The following is a 17,068-nucleotide window of genomic DNA, read 5'->3' as shown; positions in this document are numbered from 1 at the left end:
GAAAGGGAAAGAGCACTGAGAATATTGAATGAGATGTTACTTCTACAAACTGACCGCGAGAACAACCAGTACTGTCAGAGGTTAAGATATGACTATGGAAATCTGAAATAAAAGCAGAAAAAAGTCAGTTCCGCTTCCAACTGAATATCCTGTTGAATGTCTCCAGTATTGCATTTTAAAGTCTCCGATTAACCCTCTCCTTGATGTGTTCCCTCTTGTTGTGCCTGCTAACAGCATGGCGAGTGAAATTCTCAGAACACCTTTGTTAAAAGATGACACAAACCAGGTGCACTGTTACTATAAATAAGGGTTAAGCTTGGCAGCAGCAGCAGGCCGCCCCTTGTTACCTGTCCCTTCCAGGAGAACCAACTCCGTCGAAACTCTCAACAACGCTGAGACTGTTACCGTCCGTATGGTTTCCGGCCGTGAGCCTTTTCCTTCCTTTTTTTTAATTCATGCCATGCTTTAAAAATTCACCCAACAGCCAACCTATCCTTTTGCTGAGTCCAATCCCACAAACATCTAATGCAGTCAGCTCGAGGGGCGTTGGCGCAGGCGCGGTGGCGGCGGGCCTTACCCCGGAGGGTGGAAGTCGGCGCAGGCGCAGGCGCAAGCGCAGCGGCAGCTGGTTCAGCTAAGAGAAGTCCGCAGGCGCATTGGCCAAAGGGACGGACAGCTGAGAAGGCGCAGGCGCAATGGCGGCGGGTGAGCGAATCCGGCTCGAAGAGCGCAGGCGCAATGGCGGGCGTGTACAGCGCAGTGGGGGGTGTTAGCGCAGGCGTATTGGCAGGAGGGCCGGCGCGGACGGTGCTGGCGCAGGCGCAGTAGCAGGAAGACCGACGGGGACGGTGTTGGCACAGGCGCAGTGACGCGAACTGGAACGGACGGTGTTAGCGCAGGCGTACTGGTGGCTAGTCCGGCGCCGTGGGTGTTGGCGCAGGCGCGGTGGTGGCGGGTGGGTCCGGTTGGGAGCTGGAATGTGGTGACGTTGTGGACGCTTTGGCGGTTGGAGGCGCGAGCGGCGGCGGCTTCTTTGTTGTCGGCGAAGGAGAGACACAGGGAGAGAGATGAACGTCGACCGGATCGAGCTGTGTGAGAGCCTGTTAACCTGGGTAAGTAGGGGGGGGTTCAGAGCCCAGCGGTCAGCGATTGACTCCGTGTCGGGCCGGGTGGAGACGGCCCGGTGCGTTGTCACTAGCCGATCGGCACGAAGCCGACACCCGGCGATGGACATCACCCCACCTGGGGGGTGGAGGAGGGGCTCTGCCCCTGCTTTTGTCGCCAGACACTGCGGTTAATGACACGGCCGCCATTTGTCTGGCTTGGATGTATGTGTCTATAAAGCTCGCCTCTCATCTTCAGTCACTGCGGGAGCTTGCACACTGCTGACAGCGATCCCGGGCACCGGCATCAGCATCATCTGTGTTGGCATGTGCCAGCTGATAGCGCAACCTCTATTTAACGCAGTCATTTCAACGCATTGTCCTGCTTCTGGCTCTTTCGCTGCTGTGTTTCTGCTTAAATCTCAGTGATATCTTCTCTTCGCCTCGATTTACATCCGATACACAGCTCAAACAGGCCATTCGGCCCAAATAATTCGGCGTTTGGTGTTTATACTGTACAAGAACCTCCTTACATTGCGACCACCGATTAGCACATCTTTCTATTTACTCACTGATCTTTCATATCTGTTTTTCTTTTAAAAGCATCCAAGCTATTTGCCTTTCTGGGGTGGTGATTTCCCCATTTAACCATTCCAAGTAAAGATATGTTTCCTTGTATCCCTGTTGGGTTCCCTAACATAGCAAATATCTTGTGTTTTTAGCCTTTTTTGAAGTTGCAAGTGAAATAATTCCAGGTCTACATCCATCCAACTTAGTAATAAATATAAAAACAAAATGCTTGAAATACTCAGCAGGTCTGTCTACATCTATGGAGAGAGAAACAGTTAATGTTTCAGGTGTATGACATTTCATCATTTTCTCTCCCATAGATGTTGCTGACCTGAGTATTTCCATCCCTTTCTGTTGTGTCAGTCTTATCCGTTCTGAAAACTCGCAGATCCGAAGCTATCCTTTCAAATCATTTTCAGTTTTATTCAATTGGACGTTGGAAAAGTAGGCCATTCAGCCTGTTGAGCCTGCCATTCAATATGATCATAGCAGATGCAACACTTCAATGCCTTTTACACACACTATACCCATAACATGACATTATTGTTAATCAGTAACCACATCAACTGCTACCTTAAACATACTCATTGATTGAACTTCCACAGCCCTCTGTATACAGAAATTTCTTTTAATCTTAGTCCTAAGTGGCATTCCCCTTATTTTGAAATTGCGTTCCCTGGTACTAGACTTACCAACCAAGGAAAACATCTTACCTGCATCTACCCTGTCTATTCCTTTATATTATAGGTTTCAATGAGATCACATCTCATACTTTGAAACTCTAGACAATATAGGCTGAATCCTGATGCAAAGATGCCAGCGTTGGCCTGGAGTAAACACAGTAAGAAGTGTCACAACACTAGGTTAAAGTCCAACAGGTTTATTTGGTAGCAAACGCCACTAGCTTTTGGAGCGCTGCTCCTTCGTCAGGTGAATGGGAGTTGACTTACAAAGGAGCAGCGCTCTGAAAGTGAGTGGCATTTGCTACCAAATAAACCTGATGGACTTTAACCTGGTGTTGTGAGACTTCTTACTGTGTTTATAACAGTTCCGCCATCCCTCGAACAAGGCTGGTGAGCCTTAGTTGCACTTCCTCTCTTGCATTAATGTCCTTTCTACTTTTTTGTTTCTGTCTTCACGGAGGAGGATGTGAATAATTTGCCGGGTGTTAGCGATGGAAAGGTGGTAGGACTGGAGGGTCTTAATGACATTACTGTTACTAGAGAGGCGGTGCTCGACAGACTGGAGGGGCTGATTGTGGACAAGTCCCCAGGACCGGATGGAATGCATCCAAGGGTTCTGAAAGAAATGGCGGAGGTGATAGTGGATGCCTTGGTGGTTATTTTCCAGACATCGCTGGATTCCGGGGAAGTGCCGGATGATTGGAAAACGACTAATGTTATGCCGTTGTTTAAGAAGGGTGCCAGGCAAAAGGCGGGGAATTATAGGCCGTTTAGTTTAACGTCTGTGGTAGGTAAAATGTTAGAATCTGTCATTAAGGAGGAAATTGCGAGGCATCTTGAAGGGAATTGCTTGATAGAGCAGACGCAGCACGGTTTCATTAAAGGGAAGTCGTGTCTGACAAATTTACTGGAGTTCTATGAGGATGTGTCTAGGGCGGTGGATAGAGGAGAGCCGGTGGATGTGGTCTTTCTAGATTTTCAGAAGGCGTTTGACAAAGTACCTCACAAGAGGTTATTGCAGAAGGTCGAGGGACATGGAGTTGGGGGTAGGGTGTTAGCGTGGATAGAGGATTGGTTGTCAAATAGGAGGCAGAGAGTGGGGGTCAACGGGTGCTATTCAGATTGGCGGATGGTGACTAGTGGAGTGCCCCAGGGGTCGGTGCTGGGGCCTCAGCTTTTTACCATTTATATAGATGATCTGGAGGGGGGAACCGAGTGTAGGGTGTCAAAATTTGCTGATGACACCAAGATTGGGGGAACGGCAAATTGTGCGGAGGGCGTGGAGAGTCTGCAGAAGGATCTAGATAGGCTGGGCGAATGGGCCAGGAAATGGCAAATGGAATTTAATGTTGGCAAGCGTGAGGTGGTCCACTTTGGTAGGAAGAATGGTAGGAAGGACTATTACTTACGGGGCGAAAAACTGCAGCAGGCGACGGTGCAGAGGGACCTCGGGGTCCTTGTGCATGAGTCGCAAAAACCCAGCTTGCAGGTGCAGCAGGTGGTCAGGAAGGCGAATGGGATGCTGGCCTTCATAGCGAGGGGGATTGAATATAAAAGTAGGGAGGTCTTGCTGCAGCTGTATAGGGCATTGGTGAGGCCGCAACTGGAGTACTGTGTGCAGTTTTGGGCGCCGCACCTGCGCAAAGATATTTTGGCCTTGGAGGGAGTGCAGAGGAGGTTTACTAGGCTGATACCGGAGTAGAGGGGGTTGAGCTATGAGGAGAGGCTGAATAAACTGGGCTTGTACTCGTTAGAGTTTAGAAGAATGAGAGGAGATCTCATTGAGACGTATAAGATGATGAATGGGATGGATAGGATAGAGGTGGAAAGACTCTTCCCGCTCAAAAAAGACAGTAGGACTAGGGGGCACAGCCTCAAGATAAAAGGGGAGCGGTTTAGAACGGAGTTGAGGAGGAACTTCTTCACTCAAAGGGTGGTGAATCTCTGGAATTCTCTGCCCGTTGAAGTGGTGGAGGCTGCCTCGCTAAATATTTTTAAGACGCGGGTTGATGGGTTTTTGATAGGAGAGGGGATTAAGGGTTATGGGGAGAGGGCAGGAAAGTGGAACTGAGCAGCGACAGATCAGCCATGATCTTATTGAATGGCGGGGCAGGCTCGAAGGGCTAGATGGCCTACTCCTGCTCCTATTTCTTATGTTCTTAAGGTGACCAAAAATGCGCACACTACTCCAGGTGCAGTTGAACTAAGTTCCTTGAAAATCGAAGCAAGACCTCACTATCCTGTACTTAAATCCTCTTGTGATAAAAGATTTTGTGTCCTTTTGTAATAATTACTGTTAGTACGGCACCTTGAATGCATGAAATAGCCAATGGCACTTGACAGCAGGCTTATCAAATTTGGCACTTGCCAAAGAATCTCTTCAAAGCACTTAGACAGGAGTGATGTTTAAGTTCGGAATTACAGAATCTAAGGCCTTGGCAACTGAAGGCACAGCTAACAATAGTGGGGTGATTTAAAGTTGGGGGTGCTCAAAACAGTCTATATTGGAAGAGTGCAGATGTCTTAGAGGATATGGGGAGGAATTCGAAAATGAGATTGAAAATTTTAAATCAGCGTGTTGTTTATCTATATGTAGTCCAGTTAGCACAGTGGTGACGGGTGAATGGGAATTAGGATTTTGGCAGCAGAGTTTTGAATTACCTTTTTAAGAATGTGGGAAACCAGCTAGTTTGAGTAATCTGGTGGTCACAAAGGCATGGATGTATGTTTCAACAGCAGGAGAGTTGTGGCAGATGTGGAATCGGGTAATTTTTTTTTGGAGTTTCTAATATGGGGTGATCAAAATGATGGTGCAGTTATGCATTGAGACTCATTTCTGGGGCAATATGACACTAATGGTGTGAACTGTCTTGTGCAGTTTCAGACAGTTACTCGGGGTAAATCCATGTTAACGGTAGCCAGCCATGCTAGACTGGAAGCCAGTGCAGGGCGGTGGGCACAAGTATGTGTGAACTAAAGTGAGTTAAGATATGGGCAGCAGAGTTTTGGATGAATGCAGGTTTATGGAGGGTAGAATGTGAGAGACCAGCCAGATGAGCATTGTGATAACAAAACCTAGTGGTAGGCAGGTCATTAATGAGGGTTTACGGAGTAGATGATCTTCAGTTGTGCCAGAAAGGGTGAGGTTACAGAGTGGAAGTAGATAATTTGGAGAGTAAATCAAATTGGTTATCTAGAATACATATATTGTGTATTGTTTGATTCAGCCCAAAGCAAAAACAATGAGATTGTTAGAACTGATGATGAGGAAATCGAGTTTCAGGTGGGGAATGAAGGCATTAACAATCTTCCGAACATTTAATTGGAGGAAACTTTGGTTATTGGTTGTTGGCTAAGCAGTTTGACAGCATCATGGCTTGGATGGGTCAAGGGCCATGCTGTACAGATTTTGAAAACTGTTGGATGATGGATTAAAATTAGATCACAAGCATTTCAAGTGAATTTTTTGAGCAAAGATTTATTTCCTATTGCATATGAAGAGAGACATATTACATTATATTACTGATCATTGCAGATACATAATATCATTTGAATTTTGCTGAAAAAAAGCATGTTGCCAAAGCTTTTCATCTTGTCCTCATCAGGACACATGCAAGAGTGCCAGTTTACATTATAGGAGAAATGGGTGCTGATTGCTTGACTCTGGCCAAGTAGTTCCCATGAAAAAATGTACTTCTGTTTGAACATCAGGTTAAGCAATCATGCTGCTACGATCTAGTGGCTATGTGAGTGGTATTTTACACTAACAGGATACTGTAATCAGTCAAAAGAGGATGTTCTGCTCACCAAACAATTGAGCAATGTTGTCTGTGAATTTCAGTGCCAGCGTGATGCCAGATACATAGGCCATATGTCCCAGTGAATGATTATTTGGATCAAACAGCAAGTTCCTTTAGCTATTTGTAATAGGCAGAGCATTGACTGTACTCAACCAACCTGTACTTACAAAACCCAAATCAAAACATCTGTCAGATGCGATTCTGTGGTTGGGCAGCACTTGGTGAACAATCCTGATCACACAAGTGACACAAATGACCAATTTAAAATAATCAGTCGAGCTCATAACATGTTTCATTTACACTTGCTAGAAGCAATATATATGTTCAAATGTAGGGATCTTTTCTTCACAAGCAGAAGGAATATGTTCAAGTCTTGCATCATTTTTGAATTACCAGCAATAGTTCCCTATTGCTTCCTCCATGGCAATGTCTTGGCCAATCAGAGCCAACTTGCCATCCAGCCAGCAGCCTTTTCTCCTGTGGATTACTTGTAATCATGTGATATTTGGTATTTTTATGTTGGTCCTGATGAATGCAAGACTAAAAGCTTTGGCAACATGTCTCCTTTGAGTAATATTCAAGCTCTATGTTATCAAGTGACTGTTCCTTTAACTTGGACTCAAATCTTTCAATTTAAGATAAGTTTAGTTTTTTTTGTATTAGTAGTACTATTGCATCTCAATTAGAAAACTGGGATCAATTCAATTATTGTACTTGAATATGTCATTCAGGTTAACATGTCTGTGCCATAGCGAGATAATGCAGTATTTTAGAATTGCTGTCTTAAAATGGATCAATCTATGGCTATATCTGTCAGACTGCACTGGTACAGGTGTGCATAAATGACCATATGGCCTTCTGAAGGTAGTTGCAAGCTTTTTGATTTTGCAGAAAACAATCTTCATTCAACTAATATCATCAAGAACAATTAAATGTGCGTTCTTCTCATTTATTGAGAGAAGGATCCTTGTATGCGAATAGGCTGATGCGCTTATTAAAATAGTTGCATTTCAAAAGCAATTTGTTCATTATGTAATGATTTTGATGTGCTGAAGGTATGATGAGGCACGTCATAAATGCACGTTTATCATTTTAAATTGATAAAGGATTGCTCTCATACATTCACCACTTCTGTAAATTAGTTAAATTGGCTGTAACTCTAAAGTGGGAATCTTGAGTACAACACCAGGGTTTAGTTTCTGTTTCCTTAAGGATCTTATCTAACATTTCTCTTGAGTTATTTCTTTTCCAGTGTAAACAATTGTGGCTTTCCAAATCTGGTAAGCATTGCACAGATGCCTTAAGTTAAGCAGCTGAGTTGCTCTTCTTTGCTCTGCTTCCTGTGCCAAGAACAGAATTGTGTAAAATACTCCAGATATTGCCATATCAGTGCCTTCTACAAACGCAATGTCTCCTGGAATTTTGTGTGCCATCTCTCTGTACATCTTTAGGTCAGCTTGGTTTACTTTCAGCTTAGCCGCCATACTGTACAGTTGGCTTTAGTATCGACTGATACCATATCCTTGTGTTGCTCTGTAGCCAAAAGCAGCTTAGTTTACATTCCCTCTGTTCACTTTCCTCTCTCAATCTTGTTTTCTTGCATATGTGCAGATTAAATTCTATTTATTGCTAAAGAACCCAATGTCTGATAGGCTTTCTTGAGTAAGAAGTCTCACAGCACCAGGTTAAAGTCCAACAGGGTTTTTTTGGAATCATGAGCTTTCATCAGGTGAGATTTCCGACTGTGCCCAACCCAGTCCAATGCTAGCATCTCCACATCAAGGCTTTCTTGGGTTTAAGCACAAAGGGAGTTAGTTTTTAGTTTGCTAAAACCCAATCCAGATACAGATCTAAAGATATTTAAAAAGGTAGCTGCCCTGACCTTTACAACATGTGTAAATAAGCATGCAAATTTATAAGTTGTACAGTAGAGATGGTTAACTTTTGGTTAATTTAAGGATTAATGATAAAAGGCTAAAAATGGAGAGTTAACTGTTGGGTTCCTTCACTGGTGTTTGTGGCTGAGGCAGACTTTTTTCATGGTGGTCTTGAAATTCGAGTGAGGTTCAGTTCAACGTAAACTGCAAATTCTGGAGACAGTCTCCTTTAAACCGTAATCCATCCTTTCCCAAAAAAAAGATACTATTCCACCTGAGATTCTTTTCTATTGAACTTTGCTATATCTGTGATGGATTCCACAGTATAACCGAGATAGGGCTGTGAACTTCAGAACGGGGAGGGAGATGATGTTACTGTTACATTAGATGACAACTTCTGGGCTGCCAAGAAGCAACCAAGGTCTTACAGTAAAACATATTTCAAAATAGTCATTCTGGTCACATGATCTCTCTCCCCAATATGTATTGGATATTCCACAGAAGGCAATTGATTTGCTGATATGAACAGACCTTGGCCATTGTGTTATAGCCTAGATGATTAGTTTTTCTAATATATCAGCCAGTGCTTCTGAATAGACTATTTCTCCCTGTGATGAGCTAAGAAGAACATATCAGCACCTTCTGTTAGGCCATTATCCCAATGGACTTTCTGTCACTACCTGAACGGGAGCTTGAGAGAAAAGTAAATTGTGTGAAAGCCAGTTACAAGTTTCAGTTTAATTTGTAATTCTTGACACCTGCTGATGTGAAATTCCATGCGAGGGTTGCCTTGCCATGACCTAATTGTAATCCACATTAGAATCTTCCAAAACTGACCAGCAAATAATACTATACATGTCCGGTGACCTGTGGCAGTCATCTTAAGTCTGTGTGCTTGTTTTAAAAGTTCTTTTAAAGAGGGTCATTGTATATTTGACCAGCTGATGCAATTAAAGATTATTGTTACATGCACATGTTTCATCATCATGACAATATCTTGTAATTACTTGTGTGCAATGGCTGATAATTTAATTTTCCTGACCTGTCTATGCCCCTTTAAAGTTTAGTGTTTAGTTTGCTACTTTTCAATCCTTGGGCAGGATTTTGGATGAATCATAAGGACAGTAGCAAGGATGTGACTGATTCAGGTGCCAGTTTAAATTTTTTTTACATGAAGTCAATTTAAGTCTTTGTTTTCTTTAACTTTGAATAATTGCTGGCTTAAATTTTATTTGTCTTGTATTTGTTTGTTACCAATAAGCAAAGCAGACAGCTAGCAGTATACAATTGCTTAGGGTATAACACAGTAAGAATTAGATTGGGATAAATACAATTCAGGCATACACACACAAGATACAGCAGTGAGTTTAGGTTGATAATCTGATTGCACATCTGTGAAATCATGAAGTCTATTTCCATGTCATAACGTTGTCTTAGTCCGTCCCTGTCTTAGCTTATCTGCTGCTGAAATGAGAGGACTTCAATGCAGTCCTCTTGTGCACCACCACTGGTGGGTATGCCTTGACCTACTAAGGCCTGAAACTTGGAATTCCTTCTGTAAACCTCTTTGCACCTTTACCTTGCTTTCCTTGTTTAAGATGCTCCTTCTAGCCTGCCTCTTTGACCAAACTGCCTTTGTACTAATACCTACTGTGGTTCGGTGTCAAGTTTTGTTAATTTTTCTGTGAATGCCTTGAAATGTTTTTACTATGTTAAAGGTATTACATAAATAGATTTTGATGTTGATATGAAAATGGATTGCTAATCGCTGGACAGAGTGCATAGTGAACATCAAGTGAAGGTGAAAAAACAATGTGTCTCTAATAAATATCTAAAGTAGATAAAAGTTATGAAGTGCAACTGTAATCAATTTGTATGCAATGTTTGGAGAATTCTGAACAAATAATGATATTAATGAGCAATGTGCATTGTGTAAAAGGAGGCTGGGGTGGCGGTGGATGTAGTCTGCATGATTACTGACGTGCTAACTATTGTTCATTAGTAGATGGTGTTAAAGCATTACATCAGCAAATTATACATCAGATACACTACATGCAAATTGTTGTTTTTCCAAATCTCTGGCAGACTTTCAATGATTTATGCACTCCTTCATATCCTCTGTAAACACTGACACACCCCTAGTGACTTTTTCCCCCAACTTCTAAAAGACAAGGCCAACGACTCGGGGAAAACTGTACTATAATTGCATAATATTTTTAATTAACCTTCACAGCAGAAATAATGTGCCAGTAGGTATATTTTTTTAATATAGAATTATAAACTGGAAGTCTACATAAACTCCCATGATTTCAATTCTTTGCCTTGTAGGTCCAGACATTTGGCGTGCAGGTGCCATGCAAGAAAATAGATGATTTGACAAGTGGAGTCGTGATGGCGCAGGTCCTACAGAAAATGTATGTTTGAAAACATATTCATCTTTCTATTGTCTGAATGTAATATTTATTTATCTTACTTCTATATAAACTAAACCCAAACACACACACTTGTGCACATACTATGAAATAAAATGCAGAATGAAGTTATATAAAGCAATTGCAATTATTTTTTGTAATGACGTTTTATTAATAAACCTATTTTGTTCACAATCAGACCTCATTTTCTGCTGTCACAATTTTCAACCATGTTAATTGGCAACATTGAAATTCCTCCCTCTTCCTCCACCTCTTTTTATCCTCCTTACCCCTGTACCCGCTTATCCCCTACTCCCTCCTTTCTCTCTCTCTCCGTTCCTCCCTTCCTTACTTTAAGTTTAAAAAAAAGCAGTCTTGTGTACAGGACTGCTTTAGCTAATTCTTCCTGGATTGACAATTCCTGTGGAAATTATTTTGTTTCCAGTAGAAACTTTTATAGTTAATGTTACAAATGCTCTATTTAGGAAAATTGAACATGGTATATCTGGTATGTTAATTTCAAGACTGCGCTGAAATGTTTAATGTTGCAATTTGATCAGGTCTGGTAAGATCAGGCCCAATTGTGATGCAATCCCACAAATCTTTAGAACCAGTGCTTGTTTTTCTTGTGTTTTCCTTGCTCCCTTCATAGAAATTGCATGCCACATTCATGTAAACGTACAATTGAGCTACACCAGTGGTTTTCGTACCTATCTAATATTATTGATATTAATTAGAAAGTAAAATCTGGTTGCTTATCTGTTTGTGCCTTGCATATTCTTCAGTTTTAGAACTTGTTGGGTCTCGTTTAAAGTTATAATATTCATTGATTGACTGAAAATGATTTCAAAAGGCAAAGAAAGTTGTAACTTTTTCATGGTTTTACCAATTGAATGTTTGGCCAGACTCCCATCATTGATATTAAGATGATATAATTGGTTCAATTGTCTCTGGAAATTTTGTTGGCAAGACTTAAAGGAGGAAAAAGCCTCAACATGGATGAATAAAACAGCATGCTTCTCTACTGTGTTTTGGCAATTTTCTTGCCAAGGTGGAAACAGGGAAATCAGTAAGGATTCTATTTAGCTGTCATTTTTTTTGATTTTCCTCTCGTTTAGAGACATATGCCCAAAATCTTACTGAATAAAGAGCTTAGCGGTGTGTTACTCTACTTCATTCACTTAAGCATATATTCTGAGTGAGTTAGTTGAGCTTCAGGTTTGGTAGGTGCTTGAATTTTCATGCATGTCTTTTATTTCAATTGATCAAAAGTTGACAAAGTATGTATACAGCTGTATGAATTTGATGGTGCAAGCACTATTTTTTAAAAAATAAATTTGTCTTACATTTGCAGAGATCAGTCATGGTTTGATGATACATGGATGAGTCGTATCAAGACAGAAGTGGGGGATAACTGGCGACTGAGGGTATTTATCCTTATAGCATCTATTTACCATTGTTCATTTAAAAATCCCCAACAGAAGAAAATCAAGGGTGAAGGACAATCAACATTTAACTTATCACAGAAAATTTTGATGCAATTAAGAATTGGATGTAAGGCTGTTTTGAGGAAGAAAAATTGTTCAAGAAACATGAATTAATTTGCCAGCGAGAGGACTTCATGTAGTCTCCCCCAAGATCAACCACAAATCAACCAAGCCTATAAATTTGCCCTGTAGTGTGAATATTAGCTTATTTCTGTCCTCAATGAGGTAGCCCTGCAGTGTAATTTGAAAGCACAGAATTTATTCACTGACAATAATAACCCTTTGTAAAGAGAGTGAATAAATTTGAGGCCGTGTAGTGAAGATGGTCAAAAAAATGCAGCTTCTTTGGCTGTATAAATAGACATGATGTGGATATGCCGGCGTTGGACTGGGGTAAACACAGTAAAAAGTCTGACAACACCAGGTTTAAGTCCATCTGCTTTATTTGATAGTAAACTCACTAGCTTTCGCGGTTACCCCCTTCGTCAGGTGAATGGAGAGTTCTGGCCTCAGACAGAGCATATAAAGCACAGACAGTTTACAGATTACTGATTAGAATGCGAAAGCTAGTGAGTTTACTATCAAATAAATCGGCTGGACTTAAACCTGGTGTTGTCATTCTTTTTACTGTATAAGTAGAGGCACAGGTTGAAAAAAGCAAACTTTTATAAATCACTGGTTAGGCCTCTAATAGACTGTTTTCCAATTCTGGGCACCACAATTCAGGAAAGATGTTAAGAGCTTTGAGCAGGTGCGGAAGCAGTTGACCAGGGATGAGTTACTTTGCATGGAGAGATCAGAGAAATTTGATTTTTCTTCTTGGAGCAGAAATGTTAGGATTTTGAAAGAGTAGAGATGGAAAAGCTGTCTCCACTGGCCTAGGGTCAGTAACTAGAGGAGGTAATTGGTAAAAGAAGGTCCAGAAGACAAATGTTTTTTTTTAATTACTCAATGAGTAATGATTTGGAATGCACAATGAGAAAGGGTGGAAGCAGGTTCAATGCTAACTTCCTAAAAAGGTAGGAAGAATGGTAGGAAGGACTATTACTTACGTGGCGAAAAACTGCAGCAGGCGACGGTGCAGAGGGACCTCGGGGTCCTTGTGCATGAGTCGCAAAAACCCAGCTTGCAGGTGCAGCAGGTGGTCAGGAAGGCGAATGGGATGCTGGCCTTCATAGCGAGGGGGATTGAATATAAAAGTAGGGAGGTCTTGCTGCAGCTGTATAGGGCATTGGTGAGGCCGCAGCTGGAGTACTGTGTGCAGTTTTGGGCGCCGCACCTGCGCAAGGATATTTTGGCCCTGGAGGGAGTGCAGAGGAGGTTTACTAGGCTGATACCGGAGTTGAGGGGATTGAGCTATGAGGAGAGGCTGAATAAACTAGGCTTGTACTCGTTAGAGTTTAGAAGAATGAGAGGAGATCTCATTGAGACGTATAAGATGATGAATGGGATGGATAGGATAGAGGTGGAGAGACTCTTCCCGCTCAAAAAAGACAGTAGGACTAGGGGGCACAGCCTCAAGATAAAGGGGAGGCGGTTTAGAACGGAGTTGAGGAGGAACTTCTTCACTCAAAGGGTGGTGAATCTCTGGAATTCTCTGCCCGTTGAAGTGGTGGAGGCTGCCTCGCTAAATATTTTTAAGAAGCGGGTTGATGGGTTCTTGATAAGAGAGGGGATTAAGGGTTATGGGGAGAGGGCGGGAAAGTGGAACTGAGCCACGACAGATCAGCCATGATCTTATTGAATGGCGGGGCAGGCTCGAAGGGCTAGATGGCCTACTCCTGCTCCTATTTCTTATGTTCTTATGTTCTTATGTTCTTAATATATACCTAAAAAGGAGAAAATTACAGGACTGTGGGGAAACAGCATGAAAATGGGGCTCATTACTTTGCACTTTCAAAGACCTGGTACAGGCATGCTGGGATGAATAGCCCTTGTTGAATGATTCTATGATTAAGAACTTTGCTGCTAAATCAGGCACTGAAAGCTTGAACCATCAGCATGTCAAAAGCAAGTTGAGTGTCTTTGGAAACACAGGAAAAATACAAGATGGAGAGGCTTAAGGAAAATCAGTTCCTCTATGCAGGGTAATGGCTTGAAGACTGTCACTGATGGTGCATCAGCATTTGGGCACAGAAGTGGTCAGAACTGCAATTTGAGGTGGGGCAGTGTAAACGTATGAATTCAATGTTGAACAACTTCAGAGGCTGTGGAAGTGAAGGACAAAAATTGAGTGCAAGTTAAGAAAGAAGCACATAGACACATATAGATAGTGCCTTCCGTAGTTTGAAAATGTTTTGACATCTAATTAGGTTCTTTGAAATGCAGTTACTCTTTTAACACGTGATACCTAGCACCTAATTTGTGAACAGCAAGTTACCACCACAATGGAATAAATGAACTGTTTAAAATCTGTATTGCGAATTGACCAAGAAACCAGGAGAACCTCTGTTCTTATTTGAATAGCATCATTGGATCTTTAACTTTGAGTTGACTTCCAATCTGAATGACAGCAACTCCAGCAGAACATCAGCACAGCAGTGAGATGTCCACTAAGATTGTGCTGCGCTCTCTTGGTAAGGAATGAGCCCATAACATTCTGACTCTTGGATGACTAAGTCAAAGCTGAACACCTGAACAATTGTGTTGTGGGTGACAGAGTTTAAATACAATGGAGGTTGCATTTAGCTGAGCTGACGAAGGCAATTAAGAGAACATTGAGGATGTGAACTTGGATATGTGGAAGACATACGTGAAAATTGCAGAAATAGGTGTAAAATGATGTGGGATTCTGAAGGTGTGCATTTTTGGACTATGCATGAAAAAGCATCTTAGGGAAGGATTGGGTGATCAGCTTTAAGATATCTTTTCTTTTTGCTTGTAGAATGCAACCTGTAGTGCATGATTTCAGGCCTGCTAAAGTGATCAGTTTATAATAGAACCCAGTATGAGAAAAAAAATATGGTTTCCATTAAATTACTGGGGCAAGAGACTTCTCCATCTTAGCATGAGCGATGGAGGAAGTAACCCTGTTTCAGAGTTTCCTCCATGTCTTGACAATCGGGCCTGGGCAGGGTATAGAATCAGAACATTTCTAATTTGATAATGTCACTTCTAAGTGATTTTAAGAAAATACAGTAATACTGTAATTGGCCTAACATTCAGTTGATCTTACTGTTCCAATTACATCCAGTAGCTTGAACTATAACTTGGTAAAGTGAATATTAAACAATTTCTTATCATTGAGGCCTGGTTTTCTCTTATTTCTGCTTCAGAAGATATCCTGGTCGTGCAGCTCCAAGCTTGCTATTTTTGTACAGATAGAAAAAGTAAATATTTGGGGGGAGTCTAGTTTCTTCAAAGAGCAAATAATAAAGGACAATTGGAATGGGAGATCTTTTTAACATGGATCTCAACAGATGAATATGGCTTTTATCTGCAAATCAGTTGATCAGGATCAACATAGCTTTCTTGATAAGGCCAAGAGTCAGGTTCCATATACAATATGAATAACATTGTTTTAAACATTTATCCAGTGAAGCATGAATTTCTTGACTGCTGTAAAGTGACCACTGAGGATCCTTTCCTTCAGTCTTAAAAATCACAAACCAATCTCCAGCAGCATGGCTCGCTTCAGTGATTCGGTCCCTCAACCACAACGGAATGAATCTTCGAGTTCTTAAATTTGCACGTGTTCCATTCCTATACACGCTTGTCATCGGGCAAAAATGGCAGCAGATCACATGTCTCTCTTCATTACACCATTTTACCTTAAGTTAAGGAAACAGTTGAAAATACAATGCTCTTATAAAGCATTATATTCAGGAACGCTATTATTTGACCAAATGTCTATAGAGTTTGAAGCAGCTTTCATACTTGAGTTTCTTTTCTCTATTTTGACTTCCTGACTGGAATTCCATAGGGGTAATGATTTGTGTCCACAAATTATTTCTCCCCATTTGAGAATAAAGATGGAAAACTCCACTTTTATAAGCTTACTGAGCTTTCTAAACTTCCAAAACTTATTTCCTCAAACTGAGAGTCTGCGTGTGGTTAAAAGTCCTCAAACAGCTGTTGTTACTTTGGTTGCCTTGCATCAGTGACTTCAATCTAAATTCCAACCTTGCTTGTAACCTGGAGTGTGTGGAACTGCTGCACACAGCACAGTTCTAGCTGTACAAAGCCTGTGGATTAAAATTAATTTTCCAGAATGTTAGTTAAGGCAGTTGCACCAGGATGTAATTGTCTCAACTCCTGACCTCACAACTTACCTAGTTGTTAAGCTGTTATGAAGGGGTAGTCCTTCAGTCTTCAGCTGATGTGGGATGTGGACTAGGCATTACCAACTATTAACAATTCGCTGATACCTATCAACACTTTTTCTGGATTTGCCAGCAAACAAAGCGATTTCTCTCTCGATCTAGTTCAGGATTTGAAAAGTCAAGAGCCTTTTCCTGATACTGAAGCATTATATTTTGTTTTTATACATGGCAATATTTATCAGAAGGAAACTATAGCTTCTCAAACAACCTTTATTGTGAATTCAGCACAAGAACAACTGAGTTATCAAATCTTTATTCATAAGAGATAAGAAGGCTCCTCACCTGTACCATTTTATCCTAATGAAACAAATAGTTCTGCCAATACTCAGGAGTTGTTTTTGTTTGCTTTCTTGGGTCTGGTATGGACATAGAAATATTTGGGTTTTTAGTTCTGACATTGAAGTTTCTCGAGCTTGATTTCTTTGTTGCAGTTAATAGTTTTATTTTGTTCTGGCCTTGTAGTTATTAAAGGCTCCAATCAGTTATCTTGATTGTGCTTTCTCTTAAACATACCAGACAGTAACCAAAGGCCTTCATGCATTTTAATTTGGGACAAGCTTGTGTTCTTTGTTATCCATTCCTTTAACCATGTTCTGCTGTGTTACCATGTCTGTTTTTTTTCTTCCTTAAGCATCCAAATTCTTTCAATGAGTTTTAAACTGTAAATGTTATTAATCTTGTCATATGGATCATAGTTTGAGGTTTGAAAAATTAATCTGTTAATGAGACATCTTATGCATCTGGAGGCCATGTCGTACAATTTTCCAAACCTAGCTCAGTTTTTGAATTTTGTCTCTGGGTTGGGAGATTGCAAA

At 41.3% G+C, this 17,068-nt stretch overlaps 2 protein-coding genes across 6 annotated transcripts in view; one reads left to right on the top strand and one right to left on the bottom strand.

The window, feature by feature from the left end:
- rnf170 (ring finger protein 170) overlaps positions 1-590 on the bottom strand; it is a 42,467-nt gene extending 41,877 nt beyond the window's left edge. Inside the window, exon 1 of the mRNA XM_080195023.1 lies at positions 348-590. The gene's annotated coding sequence lies outside the window, so the exon portion shown is untranslated. The remainder of the gene's footprint in view (positions 1-347) is intronic.
- Positions 591-959: 369 nt separating this feature from the next.
- Positions 960-17,068, top strand: part of hook3 (hook microtubule-tethering protein 3) — an 80,301-nt gene continuing 64,192 nt past the window's right edge. For all 5 annotated transcript variants that reach the window (XR_013887765.1, XM_080194983.1, XM_080194989.1 and 2 more), the window contains exons 1-3: positions 960-1,112; positions 10,362-10,447; positions 11,799-11,871. Coding sequence is in view for 4 of the 5 variants with exons in the window: in XM_080194983.1 (XP_080051109.1) it covers positions 1,068-1,112; positions 10,362-10,447; positions 11,799-11,871 (204 nt within the window). In the remaining variant the exon portion in view is untranslated. The remainder of the gene's footprint in view (positions 1,113-10,361; positions 10,448-11,798; positions 11,872-17,068) is intronic.

This window comes from Carcharhinus amblyrhynchos, chromosome 1, assembly GCF_965287045.1.
Source record: "Carcharhinus amblyrhynchos chromosome 1, sCarAmb.v2.hapA, whole genome shotgun sequence".
Lineage (NCBI taxonomy): Eukaryota > Metazoa > Chordata > Chondrichthyes > Carcharhiniformes > Carcharhinidae > Carcharhinus > Carcharhinus amblyrhynchos.
The sequence above is the reverse complement of the archived record's forward strand: the minus strand, read 5'-3'. Positions and strand labels throughout refer to the sequence as shown.